This window comes from Schistocerca americana, chromosome X (genome assembly GCF_021461395.2).
Source record: "Schistocerca americana isolate TAMUIC-IGC-003095 chromosome X, iqSchAmer2.1, whole genome shotgun sequence".
NCBI classification, from domain to species: domain Eukaryota; kingdom Metazoa; phylum Arthropoda; class Insecta; order Orthoptera; family Acrididae; genus Schistocerca; species Schistocerca americana.
In genome coordinates, this window is record NC_060130.1 from 342,974,213 (window position 1) to 342,998,828 (window position 24,616).

At 40.9% G+C, this 24,616-nt stretch overlaps 1 protein-coding gene across 1 annotated transcript in view; it reads left to right on the top strand.

Moving 5' to 3' along the window:
* LOC124556015 (popeye domain-containing 2) overlaps positions 1-24,616 on the top strand; it is a 204,600-nt gene that overhangs the window by 51,056 nt on the left and 128,928 nt on the right. The window contains exon 4 of the mRNA XM_047130053.1: positions 9,189-9,329. Within this exon, the coding sequence (XP_046986009.1) occupies positions 9,189-9,329 (141 nt within the window). The remainder of the gene's footprint in view (positions 1-9,188; positions 9,330-24,616) is intronic.

Consider the following 24,616-nt stretch of genomic DNA (forward strand, 5'->3'; position numbering starts at 1 on the left):
AGTCTAGGCTGCAGTCCTTCTGCCTCGGCCAGCCTCCTATTGTGTCCCGTCATCTGACGTTAGTGGGGTTGTTTGTAAGAGGCTTGTGTCCTTGTGGTGGGATACTTGGTCCTCATTTCAAGGAAACAAGCTCCGGGCAATACAACCGTTCCCAACTGCTTGGACAACCTCCTCCCGACCATCTCGGCGAGAAGAGGTCCTTCTGACCAGGTTGCGGATTGGGCATTGCCGGTTTAGCCACCGCTACCTGCTCTCCGGTGACCCAGCCCCACAGTGCCCTTGTGGTCAAGCATTAACAGTGCACCATGTTTTATTGTCGTGTCCCCGCTTTAGTCAATCTCGTGTTGTCCTGTCCCTGCAATCTACTTTACCGGATATTTTAGCGGATGACGCTCGAGCAGCTGCTCGTGTTGTTCGTTTTATAACTTTGACTGGCTTGTCCAAAGACATCTAACTCTTTTCCTTGTTTTATCTGCCTCTTTATAAGGACTTTCTGGTGTCCCCCCCTCCCCTTGAGTTTTATTAGATTCCATGTGCTCTTACAATTGTGACTGGGCGCTAATGATCTCAGTAGTTGAGGGCCCTTAAACCCCAACCAAAAAAAAAAAGTGTAGCGACATCCTTTCATACCTATACAGGATGAGTCATAAATGAGGCAAAATTTTTTGTGCAAATTGTCACACACTGAGCTACAAACATAAATTCGTTTTCCGGATGTTCCTGTGTCAATAAATGACAATGTAACTGAATGGTGAAAATCTGGAAATATGAAGTGGGCTTTTGGGTGTTACTGTGCGCCGACATTGACGAAGGGGACAGATCGGCAACAGGGCACAACATGCAAGTGTTGTAGGTAGTCTAGCCGCTCACGAGAAGGCGAGGCATGCGGCGTCAGCCGACGGTCTGCGTGACACTGCGAGCAATGACAGCGCCCACATCCATCTCGTACCGGTTACGCCAGCCGGTATTATGTATCGTGGCTAGCTGGCATAGGGAAAGGAACGTGAGGAGGGGGCTGCACAACTGTACATGCATGTTTTATAATCTGGTTTTTGTGTCCCAGACTTACTTTTAAGAAACGAGTACGTAGATGTAGCCGCGCGGTTCTGGCGCTGCAGTCTGGAACCGCGAGACCGCTACGGTCGCAGGTTCGAATCCTGCCTCGGGCACGGATGTGTGTGATGTCCTTAGGTTAGTTAGGTTTAACTAGTTCTAAGTTCTAGGGGACTAATGACCTCAGCAGTTGAGTCCCATAGTGCTCAGAGCCATTTGAACCATTTGAACGTAGATGTAGAATACAGAATACAACTACACAGGTATGTGGCAGTTAATACAAACGAATACAATACAGCTGTACAAATCGAAACTAAAATAGAAACACATGACCAGAAGCTGCAGTGGCGGTTTATAAGTACTGTTCGAAGTGACGGCCACGATGTGTGTGGCAAAGTTGAACTCTTCGCAGGAAGGATTGCTGAACACGATCCAACATGTCTGTATCTCTCTGCGTAATATCACAGGCATATTGTATTCTGCGTTGAAGAGTGTTGACATCAACAACCTCTCCTTCATAAATCACAGATTTCAGATGGCCCCACAAAAAGAAATCCAGTGGATTCAGGTCTGGAGATCTTGGTGGCCATGTTACAGAGCCTCCACGACCGATCCATTTCGAGTGGAAGGCATTGTCCAGGTGGCGTCGCACTGTGCCGCTGAAGTGAGCGGGGGCACCATCATGCATGTACCACAGGTCCATACGAGAGTCCAAACTAACGTCTTCCAATTCCGGTAATGTAGATCCAGGAAACACAGATACTGCTCTCCCGTAAGCCTTTGTGGTAGCACATGTGGCCCTATGAGATGGTGATCAATAATATCACACCAGATTTTGACACCGCATCGTTGTTGGTACCCTCGTATCACTGTACTGTGGGGGTTTTCTTCCGCCCACTCGTGCCAATTATGCGAATTCACCATACCCTCCTTCAATAAATAGGCTTCGTCGGTGAACAGTATTGTTCGTGAAAACTGCTGGTCGTGGGTCTGACGCCGTAGGATAAAGTTTCAGAAGTCAAGCCTCCTCTGGTAGTCTTCAGGCAATAATGCCTGTACCTTCTGCATGCGAAAGGGATGGTAATGGTTTCCATCGAGTACTCGCATAACTGTAGATTGTGACATTCCGACCGCAGTTGTTCGGTCCTCCGCAACAGTTTTTAACACTTTTTCTTCGTCATCCGCACTGTACGTCGACGGTCGGCCACGACCACTTAATCCTGGAGGTGCTACACATGCACCATACTCCCTCAAACGCCTGTCCACAGAGTAAAACGTTTTTGCGGGCGGAAGGCGCCGGCTAGGAAACCTCTCGTGATACAGTTGCCTTGCAACGTCAGCTCTTCTCTCTGCAAGCCCGTAGGTGAGGTGGATGTCGGCTTATTCCTCGTTTGTGAAACTTGCCATGGTACTGTAGTAACACTACGACGCGGCGATTATCGGGCAGAGTGAGCAGCGCAGAGGTATTGTAAACACGTCATGCACGCCGCGGTTTTACTTCCGCCATTGACCATTCTTTCCGCTTACAGGACACACTTTCCCTAACATGGGACTGTACACTCCGTTATCGCCCGCAACGTGTGATTCACAAGTTTTGATACAATTTCACATACATTACGATGGTCGTGGGTCTGAAGCCGTAGGATGAAGTTGCAGAAGTCCAGCCTCCTCTGGTAGTCTCCGGCAATAATGCCAGTACCTTCTGCATGCGAAAGGGATGGTAATGGTTTCTATGGAGTAGGTCTACTCGAATAACAGTAGATATGTTCTTTCTCGTATCTTTCAAACGTTGCAGATACACATCAACTCATTGGTGTGTCATGTGTTGTATCTATGGGTGAATGACATGTCGTGATCGTGAGGCTCGTCGGTATCTCATTCAATGGTTTACAGGTGTTTTTGTTTTACGTACACAGTACATCGAGGAGAACGAAATTAACAACCGTGCATCACGTGTTACGCATAGCAGCATGTGGTCCTCGACATATTTTTCCTCATTTATCACACACCCTGTCCAAGGTCATTGTCAGCTGCTACCCCGACATTGACATGCACAGACCCGTTTTTTCGTTAAATGATATGTACCAGTGGACAGTACCTTCAATTCGACAGCTCAGCACTACAGAGTCGCTGTCCACCAATCATGCGAGGCACATCTGTCTATGTTTATGTACCTGATCCGTGAAGCGAAAGCATCATGTGGATGCTGCTAGGATCGTATAGGTGAGATGGATGTCGGCGTATTCCTCGTTTGTGAAACTGTTGTACATTCGCACATGTAACGGGGAAAAAGCTCTTTCAAGGACAACCTATTTGTCCTAGAAATATAACGCTGGATTTTGGTATATATGGAAGTATATAGACAACCATTTTTTTACTCGATCGGAGTGGGACATTGGGATGGAAGGGTAATCAATAATACTCACCATCTAACACTGTACAGCGGCTTCCAGTTTTGTTACTGGGGTTTGATCTACAATAAAATATTAGAGAGATGCTTCATGAACTGAAATAGGACTCTCTGGAGGGAGGGAAAAAAAGTATCACAAACCAATAGTAAATGGGCTATCTGATCGTGACATGCATCATCTTGTGTTAAATGTTGAATTTTTTCAGGATATGAAGTCTATTAAATCGTAGCACAGGAGGATAATAAACCAGTCAGAAATTGAGAATTTTAAGAGATTGCTCAAACACATGAACTAGATAGATGTTTACAACACTCCTGACTCAAATGGATAATACAAAGCATTCATTAATAAAGTCACTTCCTCCTATGAAAACTGTTTTCCCTTAAAGGCAACTCAAATCAAATAGAAGGCTAAAAAACTGTGGACTACACAAGGAATAAAGATAGGATGTAGGACAAAAAGGAGACTATCTACTGTCTAGGAACGGCTCTGATATTAGCATTGTAATGCATTAGAAGGAATACTGCAAAATATTGAAGCTAGTAATCCAAAAATCAAAGCAGCATTATTATGACAAAAAGAGAAATACATCAGGCAACAAAATAAAAACAGTATTGGATATAGTGCAGACAGAGGCAGATGGGGCCAAGAAGGAAGAGGAACTGATGATAGCTCTAAAAATAAAGGAGACCTTGGTAACAAGTGTATGTAGAGTTGCAGACCTCTTAAAAAGTACTTTATTTCTGTTACTGACAGCTTGGAGTTATCAGGTTTGGTAAACAGTGCAATAGAGTATCTGAGGTCAGTCTTTATGAATAACTTCAGTAAAATGGAAATGACACTCAAAACTCCTGAAGGAGTAGCATCCATCGTAAATTCATTAAAATCTAAGTATTGAAGTGGTTATAATAACGTATCAATGTAGTTAATCGAAGAGTTCTCATGTGAGTTGAGTTCAGTTCTCCTGTGAGTTGAGTTCCGTCTTAAAGTTACTTGTGTAATCAGTCTCTTGTCAGCAGAACATTTCCAGACTGATTACAATATGCTGAAGTTAAGCCTCTTTACAGGGAGGAGGATAAAGAGATACCATCGAACTATCAACCAATTTCACTTTTGCTGGCTTTTTCAAAAATATTTGAAAAGGTTGTGTTCAAGCATCTCCTCAACCATCTGACTGCAAACAATATATTGCCCAAGTCACAGTCTGGGTCTCTTAAGGGTTCTGGTATAGAGAAAGCTATTTACATGTACAGTGAGAATGTACTTAATTAATTAGATAACAAATTAGAGGCTGCTGGCGTTTTCTGTGATCTGTCAATAGCCTTTGATTATGTGAATCACAACATTCTCTTGAGTAAATTGGAATATTATGGTGTCATTGGCAGTGCTGCTAAATGGTTTGAGTCTTATCTAACAGGAAACAAAGGGTCACGTTGTGAAATACCTGTGCAGTAAGCAGTCAGTCTTCATCTGATTGTGAACTAATTACATGTGGTGCTCCTCAAGGTTCCATCTTGGGTCCGTTGATTTTCTTGTGCACATTAATGCCCTCTCGTCTGTTACATTGCCAGATGCCAAGTTTGTTTTGTTTGCAAATGATACAAACATTGCAACAAGTAGCAAGTCAAGTACAGATTTAGAAATGGCTGATTAACAAATTTTCCCTGACGTTAATGAATCGTTTAAAGCTAATTCACTGCCCTTAAACTTTGAAAAGACCCTCTATATGCATTTCATAACCTGTAAGAGATATCCTTCCAGCATGTGTATAACATATGAAGACATGCAGATGGAAGAGGTTGTGTTAAATTTCTGGGGTGACAACTCTACAGTAAATTCAGTTGGGGAGGGCATACCACACAACTGCTGAAGCACCTAAACAAGTCTCTGTTTGCAGTGAGAATGGTGTCAGATGTAGGAGATACAAATATAAAAACAACTTGAGTACTCTGCGTACTTTCATTCTGTTTTGTCATACGGGGTCATATTCTGTGGTAACTCATCAAGCCAAGCAAAAGTTTTTAGCATGCAAAAGTGTGTAATAAGAAACATTTTCCATGTAAATTCAACAACACCATGTAGAAACATGTTCAAGAAACTCTGTATGATATTTGTTACAAGTAATATACCTCTGTTTCCAACCAAGAGCTCAATACACAGTATCAATGGTAGGAATAAGAACAATCTACATAAAGACATAAAATCACTTACCTTGATCGAAAAAGGGGTCCAATAATCAGGAACACACATTTTCAATAAATTTCCAGCAGCCATTAAAAACTTGGCTTCAGATAAAGCACAGTTTGAACAGAGTTTGAAAGACTTTTTCATAGCAATGTCTCCTACTCTAAGGATGAAGAAATTAACAAGGACTGTTAGACCAGCTTAAGTAAAAGTGTCTGTTAGATTTCAGTTTTGACAGCACCTGGTCACAACAGTCAGGATTAGGTATTTTGTGTATGATAAATTTATTAAAAGTGCATAACTAAGTTTCGTTGTGACAGTGTATTAATTCTGTAAATATTAACAGTTCCAATTTACTGTAATGTAGTCACTTATTTTGACAATCTCCTGACAAATGATCAGGGTAGTTATTTATGTTTTTTTATGTTATACTTCCTGACATGGAACAAAAACTAAATCTTATCTGAGACTATTCTGTTCACAAAACTTCATTGAGAAAATTTAGAGAATGATCATTTGTGGCTGACTGTAGAATGATTCTGGTGCCACCAATGCACATTTCTGATAAGGATCATGAAGACAAAGTAAGAGAAATTAGGGGTAATATGGATATATGTATGCAATGCTTATCCTTTTCTCCATGTGCAAGTGGAACAGGAAAGAGAATAACTAGTAGTGGTACAAAGTACCTTGCTCCATGCACCATATGATGGCATACAATGTATATATGTATGTATGTATGTATGTATGTATGTATGAATGTACGTATGTAAGTAGATGTAGATACTCTGTGCCTTCAGCCTCTCTGTTAAACCTGTTGTTCTCCTTTCAGAACACCTAGTCAAGTGGTTTGTCAAGTAATCATATTTTTGGAGTATCGTGACTGTTACCATGATTACAGAATATCAACAGCAAAGAGTAGCAACCAGCCTCAATTTGGTTTTGGTTCAATTTATTAAAAAAATGTTTTGAATTCATACATTCATTACAGATGGCTTGCATGCTTTTATGAAAATACTCTCACGTTTGTTTAAAGATGAGCTGCCCAAGAATAAACAAAAATTCTCAGAAATTCCAAAGTCTGACAGTGATGGTTGCACTAAAAGTTCATCTCAGAATACAATCTATGTGAAATGACCAAAAGGAACAGTTGTTTTCACCATCTTTCTTAAAAAAATTACCCTTACATTGTTTTTAATGTTTGCACATATGTTCACAGCTGTCTTCATATCTCTTCAAAGTATTTTTTGTCATTGCCTAACAAATTTGCACCTAAAAAGAACCTGAGATGAGTAATTTATAGTGATTCACAGAGTTAAGGGTAAGTTTTAGTAGCTGTGATAATCAATAGACAGTGAAAATGGTAAAATATCTTGGTATGGGAAGTTAGAGCAGCATAAGATAAAATGGCTGTATTAGTCTTCTGTAATGTTCACAAATAGCAGACTGTGGTTACTTTGAATGAATCTGGTATATGTATATGCACTTTGAATGACATAGTATATAAAGCATTTCTGTGATCCATTTATGAGCATTTCTTATCTGTCATTGATTCTTATAGTCAGAATGACTAAGACTAATGTAAGAAATGCTCAGTATGTGGGAGGGGGTTAGAATGGAGCAAGAGTGTGACAGAAATGCTCAGTTAACTCGATTGTGAGAACATCCAGTTTATATTAAGCTTATATTAAGTAAGAATCATAGCTACCAGTTATTACACACTGTACAATAGCTTGTGAAGTGCTAATCTCACAATAAATAAAGCAATTTTGACTGTGTTATTGTCACTGACAGTACTGCAAATTTTATGAAATGGTATAGTCAGTTTGGTGAAGAAGAGTGTTCATGATAACTTTTTGCTCTTGAAAGGTACAATGTGTCTGTGTGTCTGTTTCATAATCCATAAACATAATTTGGGACTCACCACGACCAAGAAGAAACAGAAGTATCATGATGTAACTAATAAAACAAGATCGTATTTATATAGAAAGCGGTTCATATTATTCCACCAGTCATGTCTGATGATAATACAATCTCATATATCCAGATGAGAACTCTGTAAAATCTTGTAGTACATATTTTAACTAGCTGGATAGTCATGACATAACCACAGTGTTAAACACAGGCAAAAAGTAAATATAGTGCACACAAAACAGACAAATATCAACAGAGTAACAACTTGATATATGTGCCATTATCATTACAATTTATATTGCATAAGAGATTATTATTGTAGCGGCACTATAAAACCGTGATAATTCTTCAGAACAAAAAAATTTTGAGGCAGTGTGTGCAGTTCATTGAAGTCACTGACATGAGTTGCTGAGGAATGTCCAACAACAGCCTGCTTTGGAAGATGGAGTAGCTTTGTTATCCTGAATTACAATGTAAAGTTCATTCAGACATGCTTGCATGTCTGAAAGAACCTGCACCGTAGCAGCTACAGCTGTTATGAAAGGCATGAAATGTATTCACAGTTGTGAGTATGGACTACCGTCAGCTGTATAGTGGAGTGATGACACTGAAAAAATGTATCGGACTGGGACTCAAACCCTGCTTACCACAAGCAATCTGAGTGCCGGTCCAGCACAAATTTTCGTTGTGGTCATTCCATTATACTGCTGACAGTAGTCCATATTTGCAATTGTGAATATATTTCATATCTTTCATAATGGCTGGAATCGCCACAGTGCCTGTTCCTTCAGACATACATGCATGTCTGAAGGAACTTAACATTGTAATTCAGAATAAAATGGGCACTGCAATATCGTATTTATCTGTCAACACCAGGCCAGCAACTTTCAAGTAGAATGTTTCCCCTGTATGGGAATATACATAATGGATGAATGAGTACAGGTTGTAGACTCATGGTTGTCGACATATGGAAGTTTGTGTCTGTCTGTGGGTTTTGCTTGGATAGCCAAATGGTAAGGCAACCACTCATGATAAGCAGGAAATCCAGGTTAGAGTCCCACTCTGGGACAAATTTTCATTGTTGTCATTCCATTATATGACCTATGGTAGTCCATATTCACAGTTACAAACACATTTCATTTCTTAGTTCATTGAGTTGTCTATCTGCAGGAATGAGCTAATTTAATGTGACAGTATGGAACGGATGGTTTGTCTACATGTTCTGACGTGCCTGCCCCACTAGTGCAACTACACCATGGTGTGCATTGCAGATTGAAACTTTAAGAGATGCTTAATCCACTGATATGTATATTTTCTCTCTACATGTCTTGTATTTTTCATACAGCCATTTTCTGAAACCCTACAGAACAAACCAGTATTATTCAACACTCTCATGTCATTTATAGTGTCAGGTAACCTGTTAGCAAAATCTGGAACACACTTTTCATTTGAGTTTATACATCTTGAAGCAAGGTATTGCATATCTCAGCTGGTCACCTAAAGTGGTGTTACATTTCATAGCCACTGAATTATATATTTCATGCCTAAAATATGTATTCTCTCAATAAATGATAGCTTGATATTTAATAGTGTTGTTAATGAGATATTGTCTCTGACAATTTTTAGGTGTCAATAACAGCTATGGAAGAATCACAGGTGCTTGTGTGGCACAGAGACAAGCTCAAACTGACAATCATCACTGATCAGTTCCTACAAGCAGTGTTTGACCACATTTTGGGTCGTGATGTTGTCAAGAAACTGATGCAGGTGTGTTGAAATACAATGATCTTTTATAACACTTTTTAAATAAATGCACTGAAAACAGGTTGAAAATGCATGAACCTTGTACAAATAAGTGTTTAGATGGAGCAAGAAAAACAATAGATTTATGAGACATCTGTGTACATTCAGTAAATTTCCTTTGGTTTTCAAGTTGCTTGATACCTTCACAAATGCAGAGAAGTTCTTTGTAAATATCTGAAAGCTTCTGCTGTGTTACACAGCACGAAGTGAGAAGATATCTCACTGCATGCTCTGAAATATCTCTCTGGGTTTTTGTTTGTTACATTTTAAATAGCAATTCAGACTTGCTCTAACCTACAGAGCCCAATGTCATAAATGATATCCAAGAGTATATACCTTTAAGAGAGATTAGGATATGTGGGAGAATGCGTGTAAAGCAACACACACAGCATGCTCATAAGATACAATGGAAGACAAAGTACTCTATGCAAAGTTCACAGGGGAAAGGGTCAAAATGCTTTTATTTGGTAGAGGAGCATGTATATGGTTTTTCTTTAGTGTTTGAAATGAGCAAATTAATTTTAATTAACATGTACCAAGAAGTGTTTAACATTCTTGAATACGAAGTTGTGTGTGTGAGGAAGTACACTGAGAATTTAAGATGACATGTGACAGCCAGTTGTACATAATTTAGTAATTGAGCTTCAGAGTTCAACAAAGAAAGCACCTGACAGTAATTAAAGACTACAAAATAAAAACATTGTGTTGACGGAGCCAATATAATCAGCAAGCAGCAGTTTCGTGTATTACCTATAGTGTGACAACTATGCACTCACAAGCAGTATTTAAGATGTTTTAAGTGAACCATGATTTTGCATTCTCCATCATCTGCCTTTTTCTCATGAACAATTCCTTGTTTCAATAGACGTATCATTGTCGTTCAAATCTGTGGTTTGTTCAATCAGAAAAGTTTATTCTTCCAGCAAAAAATGGCATTTAGCTGTTTGTTATGTTGAAGAACAAAATTATTTACAGTTACGGCAGAAAATAATGTTCTACTACTTATAACATTATTTCTTTAGTAAAGAAATGCTGTTAGAGAATATATTTCATCCAAAGTATTATTTATCTGGTAGTAGGTATTATGTGAATATTCATTTACATACAGCATAAAAATATATCACAATAATTTATATTCATAAGGAAACTTGTAGTTTGTACTGTTTAACATAAAATAAGACATTTGAATAAACTTGATATTGCTGTGTATACTTTACCAAGTGCCATTCTGAATGTGCTTTGTTGTTTTGAGAGTATGCCACTGAACTTGGCCATTATATATGTCTCCTACAAGAATATAAAGAAATTAATAAAAAGTTATATTAATGTCGGAAGAGAGTATGCCACTGAACTTGGCCATTATATATGTCTCCTACAAGAATATAAAGAAATTACTAAAAAGTTATATTAATGTCAGAAAACTGTAAAGATAGTTGTTTTTGTTGTAAACTTACACTGTTATGGAGTCCGTCTTCTTTCCTTGGATAAATGGTTTTTGTGTGTGTGTGTGTGTGTGTGTGTGTGTGTGTGTGTGTGTGTGTGTGTGTGACAGAAAATTAAATGAAAGAAAAGTGTGAAATCAAGTGACAACACAAAGTGCAGACTTCCAGTTAGCATAAAGTTGCCCACCAGGCATAACAGTCACATCTAATTGCTTAACTCTCACATCAATGTTGCATGCCTTCATTCTGAGACATAAATAGATGTCTTTGATTGAACTGAGGACATTTCTGCACTGTGTAGTGGTCTTGAACAGTATATGACAACTTCTCCTCCCCTTGTCAGCTAAAAGATCCCAGAGTTCAGTAGTTATTTATGCATTGCCAATATTGTAGGGGCTATACTGAATTGCACATATGCTGCAGTGTGCATCAGGAAATATTCAAATTAGTGTCACCTTTTTAAGACTAGGCTATAGTACTTCCTCAGTGTTTGTTGTCAATGAAAACTTAAAGCCTGAGGAAGATATTACTTAATCACTTAAAAGGAAATCTTTAATTTCAACTGAAGATTGAAAGAACCACTATGAGCAACTTGTGATGGGGGAAAAAAGACAGCAAAACCTTTTATAATACAAGCTAGAATTAGAGCTTTTAATAAATGAGAGAAAGAAAAGATATCCAACATGAATGAGGTAGTATAGGCTACATTACAGAACGATCAATAAAAATGACAAGTATTATTGTGCAAACAGCAGTGGTATATGTGGCACTAGTTTGTTATGGAGGATTGGACAGCTGTGGACTAAAGAGCCAAACTGAAAAATGATAAATGATATAGTGGAACAATATTTTCATAAATAAATAATTGATAGAGGAGAACTCACAGGTAAACGTTTGTATATCCTTAGCCTTCAATTTTTTGAGATGCCTTAAGGTGCTTTGCCCTTGTTTGAAATATTGTAGACTAGTGATATAATTAAGACATATACTGGCCAGAAAATTGTGGTTGGTTTTGGGGAGGGGACCAAACAGTGAGGTCATTGGTCCCATCAGATTTTGGAAGGACAGGAAAGGAAGTCAGCTATGCCCTTTCAAAGGAACCATCCTGGCATTTACCTGAAGCAATTTTGGGAAATCACAGGAAACCTAAATCAGCATGTCTGGATGCGGGTTTGAACTGCCGTCCTCCCGAATGTGAGTCCTGTTTGCCACTGCGCCACCTAGCTCAGTAGAAGATTGCGACTACCTGTTTAAAAGCACGTTGGTCCATCTTTAAAACAGAATACAGCATTGACTCAGCACGACAGGGATTCAACACATCCTTGACGTGTTCCCCGAGATATGTTGCTCCAGGTGTGTATGCACAGGTCAAGCAATTCGTATAAATCACTGGCTGGTGATTTTGTAAGCACATAAGGTACCGGTATTTGACTGTTTTCTGGAAATTGTTTTAAATGATTAATTATGTCATTTTATGCTCATAACACGCATTTTTATTTCAATATTCTTCTATAGAAATGGAAATGAAATTCATATAATTTGAACGCCCACTAAAACACTCCATTCCAGTCATGGACTGCCTGTGACATCACTGGCTAGGTTTCTGCTCCTACTGTCATAATGGTAATTAACAGTGATGTCTTGTTTTGGAAATTACGTTTCAAAAATGGGTTACAAATGATGTGTAGTACCATACTAGACAAATACATCTACAAAAACTCCTGAAAAGTTGTATTTGAGTGCTCCGGAGAATGAGAAGATGCGAGAAATGTGGTTGCACTGTACTGGCAAATTGCCACCACGTCGACACACAAGTCACTAAGTAATTAAAAGTGTGTTGCACTGTGAAGTTAACATTAACTTATCTCCAAAATATGCTCTCCCTCTGTTACAATGGAGGGCTGCGTCATTCAGTGAAATTAAACTCCTAGTGATAATTGTCATTTTACATAATTACATTTCAATTATTCAGTAGCTTATATATTAGAGTGATAAACTGTCAAATTTTAGAAGATGATGTCCATAGATTGCTGATTTGAATCTAACACAAAAGAACATTTTAATGTATGTAAAACGACTTGACAGTTCTCATATGAAAACCAAATCACAATTTCAAAACTTCACCACACCGATCAGAAATAGGATATTACCGTGTTTACCTTGTTGTTAACATGTGCTTACATTTGCAATCACTGTTCACACACATCACATTCAAAAAGATATGTTCTAGTTAATGTGACCATACACTTTTTAATATATTAGAAACTATGTTTTTTATCTACTGTCTACCTACAATCTTTATTGTTTAAAATTATGCAGTTTCATCCTCTTACATTAAGATGAAGTCAGCCTGATTCAGACGCTAATGTTAGTTTACAGTCGCGAACATCACAGTGCATACATTTGTGTCACCTGAATGTTGTCTACTCCTCATGCCTCTCCATTTAATCTCATCGTCTTACACCTCGCTGTTCTGTGGACGTATGGTTATATCTACATGACTAGCAATGCTTTCCAAAAAAGTGAATTGTTTGTTCACAAAGTAAATGCATTTATTCTCTGTTGTCCGTTTCTCAGACTAAAACCAATGTGAAGCTGTGTGTGCACCATCCGTTGCGCCACAGGACGCCTTATGCCTGTAGAGTGCTGAGTGCATTCCACACAGTAAATCAGCCCTAAGTGTTCAAGAATAATTTGTGCTTTGGGTCGCAGCTCATGACTTATAGTCGACAATCTAATTATAACATACAGACCAATTTGCAAGAGTTCTACAATTACTTAGTTTTGTGCGAGTGTAATGATTTTGCAGGGAGTGGGGAAAAGAATGCCCTTCGTTGCACATATCGCTGCTGTAAATGGGTGGAGCACGCATAAACTTTTGCAAGGCTTCCGCTATCAGTGTTCACAAAACTCTTTCTATTGTTACACAAAAGTTGTAATTGCATTTTCCATCACTAAAAAGACTAAATTGTTTGCAGCAAAAGTATGTAAAAACCGAGTAACTTCGGCTGACACTACTATAACCAAGTATAGTTTCGTCTTATTCCAAGCCTGTGACGTCACCAGAGCACCAGCCAAAAACAGTGTTTTAGATCGCAAGACCAAATATTGATATTTAATGATCTCTAAGCTTAAATTACGTAAAAATGACATATCTTTTGTGAGATTATTGACCATTAATGCTATTTAAATGTTATAATCAATCAGAATAACAACCATCTGAACCATATTTTTAACATGTGAAAATATCCTATTGTACCAGGTGTGTTTCATAAAACTCAGACCAGGCAAATTTGGTGGCCAGAATATGAACTTAAGTTCATTATCATGCTGCCAATTCACTGAAGTACAATTCTGGCCCTATAACACACATACAATTATCCTACTGGAATATGCATTGTAGTTAAGAAAGACATCAAGCATGAAGGGATGCAGGTGGTCCTTAATAATGTTTACATAGTCCATCTCTGTCGTGGTACCTTCAGTTACTATCACAGGTCCCATGAAAGCCCAGATGAAAGTCCATTCTTGTATAATACTTCCCCACCAGCCTGCTTCTGTGATGTAGTGCGTTTGGAGCAACCATTCACTTGGATCATACTGGGTCACAATCGTCAACTTGTGTAACAACAAATGTGATTCATCTCACAAAGTTGCATGTTTCCATTGATCCATGGTCCAATTTCAATGATCCCATGCCCAGTGGAATTGTAGAATTGTAATGGGAACACACATGGGTTGTCTGCTGTGTTACAAACATTTAACAATGTGCATTGAATATTGTGCTCTGAAACTCTTGTGCCTGTGCCAGCACTGTACTCTGTCATGAGATATATTGCAGATCATCACCTATCCTGCTTTGCAGAATGGAAACATCCCCTAGGCTGTGGCAAAGCCATGTCTCTGCAATATCCTTTCTTCCAGGAGTGCTAGTTCTGCAAGGTATGCAGGAGAGCTTCTGCAAAGGTTGGAAAGTAGGAGGCGAGGTACTGGTGGAATTAAAGCTGTGAGGACAGGTCGTGAGTCATGCCTGGGTAGCTCAGTTGGTAGAACACTTGCCCGCGAATGGCAAAGGTCCCGAGTTCGAGTCTCGGTCGGGCACACAGTTTTAATCTGCCGGGAAGTTTCATCCCAACTACAGGTTCTATGATGTGGTGCAGACATCTAACATGTTGTCACCTACTCCTCACTTCACTCACCTCAAATAAATTTCCATAGATGCTCATGATGCTAATATGGTAACAGTTGATGTGCTTCCCCATTTCCAAGATGCTTTTTTTTTTCCAAACACTGGGTCCTAACAATCTGTCCTTTCTCAGAGTGCTTATATTGGTGGATTTCTTCACATCATCACTATAATTATTCACTACTAATCTCTGCTCCACTTGTATACTTTCCTTGCTATTTCATCTGCCCACATTGCCACCAGGCTAAATTCAGTCTCAAGGTGAACAGTGGTCATGATGATTTGGCTCATCAGTGCATGTCAGGGTAATCTACAGTATAGATGTAGCAGTTAAATGCCAATGATGAGTACTGCGGAATCTTGCTCATGCACTAAAGCATTAAAACAGGGATGTTGTGCCTCCTTCCAGGTTTTCAAGGAAAAGACAGTGGTTGAGACAGTGTTCTAGAATATGAATAGAAGCAGACTGGTTACTTCTTCACCTTACTGTTTGCCAGTGGTGAAATTGTGGTAATAAATGATGATAAATGATTATTCATGTTATGCCAGTTAAATATGGTTTTCAAAAAATGAGGGTTGAGGGTCAGTATGGTAAAATCTGAATATGTACCAGTAGGACTGCCATCACTAGGCTTTGACACTGAGAGAGAAATGGCTAGATGTAAGGAAGAATACCAGTATAATGGCAATAATCTGATAGCATCCAGAATGAGATTTTCACTCTGCAGTGGAGTGTGTGCTGATATGAAACTTCCTGGCAGATTAAAACTGTGTGCCTGACCGAGACTCGAACTCAGGACCTTTGCCTTTCGCGGGCAAGTGCTCTACCAACTGAGCTACCGAAGCACGACTCACGCCTGGTACTCACAGCTTTACTTCTGCCAGTACCTCGTCTCCTACCTTCCAAACTTTACAGAAGCTCTCCTGCGAACCTTGCAGAACTAGCACTCCTGAAAGAAAGGATATTGCGGAGACATGGCTTAGCCACAGCCTGGGGGATGTTTCCAGAATGAGATTTTCACTCTGCAGCGGAGTGTGCGCTGATATGATGGCTAAGCCATGTCTCCGCAATATCCTTTCTTTCAGGAGTGCTAGTTCTGCAAGGTTTGCAGGAGAGCTTCTGTAAAGTTTGGAAGGTAGGAGACGAGGTACTGGCAGAAGTAAAGCTGTGAGTACCGGGCGTGAGTCGTGCTTCGGTAGCTCAGTTGGTAGAGCACTTGCCCGCGAAAGGCAAAGGTCCCGAGTTCGAGTCTCGGTCGGGCACACAGTTTTAATCTGCCAGGAAGTTTCATCTGATAGCATGTGGGAAACGTGAGAATGATGTATGGAAGATAGTTACCACAACATTGCTAATAGATAAAAAAAATTAAGTTAATCTATGGTAGCATATAGAAGTTCCAGGGTTTCATGATGTATCCATGACATTATTTCACCAGCTACCACATGGCCAATTAGTACGATAGTTAACTCCTGGTGTTGACAACAGAGAAATTTATTGAAAGCTTGAATTTACTAACATATCTGTGAGTGCAAAGAAACAAAGGAGCATTTATCCAATGTGAGGGTTAGTCATCAGGTTTTAATTACCATACTGAAAAAATAAATTTCTGTAATTTGTGTGTTTGCAGGTACATGTCGGTAGCCTTGATACACATTGAAACCCCCACCCCAAAGTACTGCAGCACACCACTAGAGGAGGCAAAACAAAGAATCACTGTCCATTGATAAACTGAAATATAGTGCAGTAATTCATTTTCCTCATTTGAAGGGGAATAGTAAATTCAACAGTCAATAATAAGTGGGTTCAAATGTCCAGTAACAATACACCATCATATGACACAGTGATTTGGTGACACAGACTCTTCTAGTACGGCTACACAAATCCAAATGATGTTGAATGAAAAGACAGACCATGTCTCTGTGAAGAATCACAAATTTCAGCCAAAGTGGAGGCCCTGATGCTCTAAGGCTGGTGTATCACAATCAAGACAAAAATTGAAAAAGTTAATATCACTCAAGGACCAGTTTTGAATGTCTTGTACAACAATTTGATTGTTACTGATGTCACCCTCCAGTGAATTCTATAACTGCTCATACATATTCCGAGTGTCCACCAAACTAAAGCAAAATTGGAAATGTTTACACTGTGTCAGGCCAGTGCAGAAGAGTTCTGTAGTCACCTTATCTCAACAGATAATTGCTGTGTGTATCTCTATGACCGCAAGAGAAATCAGCAAAGCAAGCAGTCTTTCCTGTTTGCTTGTGTGTGACACCATTATGTGGCAGGCATTTTCAGAATGGCCACAACATGAAAAGTATAAAGTTTCCTGAACAGCCAAAATGCAGACTTCTAGAATCAAGGCTTTTGCCTCCTCCCCCCCCCCCTTTTTCTGTGCATGGCACACATACAGCCATGAGCTGTTGTTGTTCATTCTTCCTTCCCAGGCTGCATTTCCTTCCCCGTGCCCCTCCCTCACTGCCCTCACTCCTTCCCCTCTGCCACCTCCTCCTCTCTCAGTGTTCTTATGTTAACCTGGCTATCCCCCAGTTTCTTGTATTCCTTCTGGTTTTTGTTCCCCTAGCTTTTTCCTTTTTATCCTTCCTTTTTGGCATTTTTTGCGCCACCTGGGGTTTGGCCTCCACTTCCAAATTTTCTCTCCATAGAGTGATTTATTTGGAACACTCACTCCCTATTGTCTATGGTGTTGATTTCTCCTCCCCCTGCCCCCCCCCCCCCTCCCAGGTCTGCTAGGTCACCTAAATGTGTAGCCAGTCCGTGGTGGGGCAGTTATTATGTACCCATCTACCTGACACCTGACAATCCACCCCCCCCCCCCCCCCCCCCCAACCCCTGACAACACATGGATTGAACTTACGATAACTGAGCTGTTGCCTCCCCATGTATTCATAGCAGTTGTTGCTTGTCATTCTGAAGTACTGGAACTCCTGACAACAGCTGTCATGCCAGAGAGTCCTTGCTGTGGCTGGGTGGCGTCCATGGGTAGAGGCCCTGCTTGGAACGGATGGTATCAGGTCTGATGCTTTGCGTATGAAAAGTATTAAGCTCCAAAAACTGGCCATTCTTCTTTTGCTGTTTTTTGGTAGGTAACAGATCATTTGATGCTGCTTCTTATGACAGTGCAGCCTTCCCTTCCTTGGCTGGATGTTGGGAGAAGCACCAGGCTCACCAGCTTGGGATGAAACACTTTCTCCACTACTTGGTCTGGACTAGAACTGATGGGGACATGTTCACCACCACCACCACCACCACCACCACCACCACCAATGGAAAATATTGAAGACAAGTTTGACAAAGGAGAGTCTCGCATTAAGATGCAGTCGGGTTTGCTGTTGATCAAAACTACTTCTTCCACCCAGTCTTCAGCCCTTCATGCTTCTGGTCATCTTGGCAATGTCCTTGTGTCCATTACTCCTCACTAGTCTTTGAGTATGGTTCAGTGAGTCATTTTTCATAGGGACCTCATCTTTCAAACTGATGAGGAACTCCTGGCCAATCTGGAACAATTGGGCATTCATTTTGTTCAGTGTGTTCATGAAGATCGTAAGGAGAATCACACTGATACTGGCGCATTTATTCTGGCATTTCAGGGAGGTACCCTTCTAGAGAAGGCCAAGGTTATGTGTTATTATTGGGATGTAAAGCTGTATGTCCCGCCACCCATGAGATGTTTTCACTGTTTGTGTTTCGGCCACATGCCTTTTCCTATACAGCAGAGCTTCCATGTGGTGAATGTGGACACCCACTCCACGAGGGGAGCACCTGTGTTCTGCTGCCCACGTGTGTTAATTGTCACTCTCCACATTCTCCTGATTGCCCAGTTTATAAGAAGGAAAAGAAGATATAGGAGTACGAGTCCCTTGATCGTTTATCCTGTCTAATGAGGCTCATCAGAAATATGACTGACTTCCCCATGTGTCAATGGCATCTAACTTTGCCTCTCGTATGTCTTTTGCCTCCTCCCTCCTCCTTACTCCAGCCCCACCCCGTCCTCTTTTCCCCCTTCCCTTGCAATCCCATGCTCTTCCCTCTAGGTACCACTCCCCCTCCCCATCCAGAGAAGTGTCCCCCTTCTTCAGTGCTTGCTGGTGATGGGGCACACTCCTGGGACCCCTCCACCCAGAATCTTCCTGGCCAGAGGCCTGCTGCCACAGCTTGGCTGTGGGACCCACAGTCTGTGTGCCCCGAGGTCACACTCTGTCTTTCAGTTCCGAATCTTGCAGAAGCCCGCTCCCCCTCAATGCCGGCCCCTCTTCAACCTGTGAAAGAGAAGTAGTGCCATCTCCCCCCTCGCAACATGAGTCTGACCTCTTATTTATGAATGTCACCCCATTGTCATTGGTGACAGATGGTGAACTGGCAGCATTATTGTTTTCCCATTTGGATCCCCACTCTGTGCTTGTTCAATGGAACCATAATGGATACTACCATCACCTCCTGGAGTTGTAACTCCTTATTTCCTTTTACTCTGCAGCTTGTGTTGTTCTCCAGGAATCTCACTTTACTGATGCTCACTAACGAACTGTTTATGGATTTTGTGCTTTCTGTTGGAACAGGGTTGGTCTTTTGAAGGCTTCTGGTGGCATTTTGTTGTTGATCTGTATAGATTTTGTTAATACATGGACGGCCCCCATCATACCACATTGGAAGCAGTCGCCACCCGGGTCCATTTGGACTCTGCCATCACAGTTTGCAGTCTCTGTTTCCCTCCTGACATGCCACCTACACTTGCTGCCTTAACTGCCCACTCCCTTTCTCCTCCTTGGCGATTTTAATGCTGATTGCCCTTTGTGGGGCTGTGCTTCTTCATCTATAAAGGACTCCTCATATTGACCAGTTTCTTGTAGACTATGACATGTGCCTTCTTAATGATTGTTGCCCCACTCATTTTAGTCCTGCATATGGCACTTTCTCTGCCATTGATCTTTCGCTAAGTTTCCCTCCCCTTCTTCCCTCCTTACACTGGCTGACACACAATGACCTCTGTGATAGTGACTACTTCCTGTTGATTTTCTTGTCCTCTTCCCACCTCCTAATGTCCAGTTACCCCACTGGGCCTTCTGTCATGCTGATTAGCCTCTCTGTAGCTCCCAGGTCATGTTTTCACCTTCTTTGTCAGGTTGTGTTGATGAAATCGTTCATGCTCTTTCTAATAAGATAATTCATGATGCTGACATTGGCATCACCTACTTGACAGGCCCTATTTACCATTGGTCAGTTCCATGGTGGAGCACGGCCACTGCCACCACCATCTGTGATCATCATCAAGCCTTGCAACATCTTATGGAGCACCCATCCTCTGCTGGTCTTATTGCCTTTAAATGTCTTAAACACAAAAGCCCGTTACTTAATAAAACAGAACAAACAGGTGCATTGGGAATGCTTTGTCTCCTCCCTAGGTTCTTCTGTCCTTTTGTCAGCAACAGTCTTCTATTTCAGACCTTTCCCTTCTGCATGGCTTTTGTACAGATCCATCAGCTCTCAGGGAACACCACTTGACCTATTTTGTAAGGGTACCAGCATCAGACTCCTATCCAGCTGCCTTCCTCATCCAGAAACAGTGGGCTGAAGCTTCCCACTTATGTTTCACCCCATGTCAGGTGGAAGCCTACAATGAACATTTTCCTAGATGGGAACGTCTTTTGGCCCTCTCTTCTTCCCACAATTCAGCCCCTGGCCCTGATTCCACCCATAACCAATTGCTTCAGTACCTCAGTCCTCCACAACGACAATATCTGCTCCAGGTGTGTAACCTTATTTGCCTCATAAAAGAGAGATAGTATTGTGGTTCCTGTCCTTAAGCCTGGCAGTGATCTATTGTCCCTTGATAGTCAGTCTGACCAATGTCCTTTGCAAGTTAAGTGGCTCATTGGCTCAGCTGAATCCTTGAATCTTGGGACCTTTCTTCTCCTTACCAGTGCAGATTTTGGGATGGACAGTCTCCAATCGATCATCTGTTCAATTGGAAATTGCAGTTCAGCAAGCCTTTTCTCAGTGCCTCATACTCTCACACTTTTCTTTGATCTTTGTAAGGCCTACAACACAATTTGTCACCATCACATCCTATTTACACACCACACACACACACACACACACACACACACACACACACACACACACACACACATTTTTGGTTTGGCTGTCCCTGCTCCTGGTTTTCTATGCTATCACTAACCACTCTTCCCCTCCTTTTCTATTCTTTTCACAGTTTCAGAACGTGGCCTGCATGCTGCCCGCCCTCAGGTGTGTTTATCGGTTGGGCTCCGCTTTGCATTGCTCCCCTGTGATTTCCATCTCCCCTCCTTGTGCTCTTCCATACATTCTCTACTGACCACTCCCACTTGGTTAGTTCCTCAGTCCTGGATTTGGATGGACCTCTTGCAGGGTCTGAAACATCACTCTAACGGTGTTCTGTTATTGGTTCTGGCGGTTCTTATGGGAGTTTCAGGATGCAATTGTTTCTTACAGCAATGGCGCTATATCCACCAAGCACATGGGATAAGCTTTCATGTCTTCTGTTGGCATGGAACTCCACCTCTTGCCTGTCACATGTGGGGTGCTTACTGCAGAATTGATGGCCATCTATAGGGCCCTCTGTTCTATTAAACAGTCCTCTCTCACTCGAATTTAGTTATGTATGGTCCAAATGGGTGGCCTTCAGGCTGTTGCTTAGTGTTTTTCCCAACACCACATGGTCTCTGTCATCCATAAAATTCTCACAGGTCTTGGCGATGCTATTTGTTTTGTTGATTTCCTTTAGGCTTCGAGCCACATGGGTATCTTGGGTAATGAACTTAATAACCGTTTGGCTGGGGTCTACCCCCTATCTAATAAACTGCCCTCCTCTCCCCCCCCCCCCCTCTTTTATAGCTGTGGGCTCCCATCATGGTGATCCATATTTTTCTTGACTGCCCCTGCCTTTTGGCCATTCACAATAAATAATGCCCTATCACCTTTCTTGACATGGGTGTTAGTGGATTACCCTCGCATGGTTATGTCTGTCATCAGTTTTCTTCACAAAAGTGGTTTGTCCTCGCAGTTTTAAGTCCTTGAATTTCCCTCAAGAATTATAGTCCATCAGTTAGCTTTGGCATTGCTATTGATTATGGAGACATTGGCCTTGCCTTCACACAGACTGTGTTCTCTCCCTCCTCCCTTTCTCCCTATGTTTTATCTGGTCATTTGTGCTGTTTTGTTTCCCCTTTTATTGTGTCCTTTTTTCCCTGTGTTGTTGCCATTGTGTCATGATCATGGTATGGGGTGGGGAGCCGGAAGGGTTGTTGGTGGTGCTGGTGCCCCAATGTGCACAGTGCACAGTGTTGACAGGGCACCCATGCTCTCGCCATCTCCCCCCCCCCCCCCCCCCCTCCCACTTGCTCCCCTTCTGTTCTTCCTCATCCTGCTGCCCTGACATTCCTTTTACCTCTTTGTTTTCCCTCTTTGTTTTCCCTTCGCCTTGCCTGGACTGTGCTGTTTGTGTTGCTCCTCCTCTTGTTTCTCCCACCTTGGATCATGGGACCGATGACTCTGCTGTTTTGTCCCCTCCCTCAATCAACCAACCAACGAAGGAAGGTCTCTGCCAATTGTCCGTGATTGGGAAAATTCCATCACAGGTAATGGTGAATATGTGTAGGACTAACACTATCATCAAGTCTCATCGTTACAGCCCACTTTTTCAAGTTGATAAAAAAAAGTTATTACTCTTTGTCAAATGTTAAAAGCCCTGGCATGGACCATCTGCACTGTTCAGCCAGAGTCTTACAGTCTTGAAGAGAGGGTCTGAAAAAATATGATGCATACTGAAAAAGCACTGAGTAAAACAGTCTTCTTCCTGCCCAGTAAAACATAGGCACTACTGAGAAATGTCGAAAATGACCTCAGTTTGTGGAAGACTGGGGTGATCAGATTATGTGCAAATGTGGCAAGACATATATTGGACAAACAGTGCACACCATGAAAGATGGATGATGACACCAGTGGAACTTTGAACTAATCCATCTCAACAAGTCAGTGGTAATGGAGCACTGTGTGCCCAAGAATCATGTGATGGAATATGAACATACCAGGATTTTATCATAGACTTCAAACTACTGGGACAGAGTCATTAGTGAGGCAATCAAAATTCGTATCTAGGACAGTGTGTGTGTGTGTGTGGTTTGAGGTTTTCGGGCGCTAAACAGCGTGGTCATCAGCGCCCATCTAGGACAGTTGAAAATGGTTCAAATGGCTCTGAGCACTATGAGACTTAACATCTGAGGTCATCAGTCCCCATCTAGGACAGTCTCATCAGCTGGGATTACAACTATAATCTTAGCAAATCTTGGGAACCAGCACTCAGTTTAATTAAGAAGACACTTGGCAAACACAGTGACTAGGTTAGATAGAGTAACTAAACCTATGCTACCACAGATGCCAAGGCCATTGCCTCCCTGGCCACCAACATGTATCCTCAGGTATAAATCATATAGGGGGAAGCTCATGGGGGTGAGGGGGGAGGGGGGGGGAGGGGAGAGATAAATTAGCTGTGTGCCCCCAGAAGCTCAATTTTGCAACACACCTAACTGTAATGATATGTCTGATCACCAAAATATTTCACCCATTGGGCATTCTGAACTGGCAATACACTTGTTTGTGGCAAACAACTTTCTAAAGTTGCATGTAATAATTATTTTAATACATGCTTCTTTGGTGTCATGATTCATTTTGGAGGCACTTTCAATCCTTCCATTCTCAGAGGGTAGATATTTTTACGTCCTGTTCTTAAATTTGAGTTTGAATATGTCCACCACAGTCATTTCAACATGAGCTCGGCATGTAACTTGTGATACAGTTTTCATTGATTTACAAATTTCTACTGTTATAGTTTCCTGTAAGATTATCATTGTATGTCTTTGAATGTGCTGTAAATTTTATCCTTGTTGGTGACATATAATTTCTTTATGTACACCATGACAAAAGTTTTCCAATTGTACCAAGGATTTACTAGTTTTTGTCTTTCATTCTAAAGTGCCATTTTAATAACATGGTCATTATAATAGCTATTCTATCATTGTCATAGAGTCTTTTCTCTCCTGTATGAACATCATGATGTCTAGATAAAAATTTACTTTTTTATGGAAAAATCAATATTTAGCAGCTGACCTTTATTATTCATATTTATGTCATATGATAGATATTAATAATTTTACAGACATAGGTGCTCAAAGATGTTTCTGATTGTATTCTTTTATTTTGTTTCCATCAGTTTTAGGAAAAAAGGTATATTTTACAGATAAGATTGTCTGAACAGCAGTTCAGTTTTTTCAATGAACATAATTATTTTTACTTGCTGTATAATTGCATCATAATATCCTCCAGATTATTAGGAATACTATTTCAGTAACTACTTAGTTTTTAATACTGTAAGTTGCCTACTGTACATCAGGAATAATGAAGAGAGTTTGTTCTTAAACTGAATAATTGATGAATAGAGTAAATGTAACACCACAGTACTTCAAAACTTGCATAGTATTTATTTGTGGACTACTATGATCATTAATAGGAAAATACTACTGGTGATGCAGTTACAAGAAAAAACAGTGACTGGAAACTACAAACTTTCTTT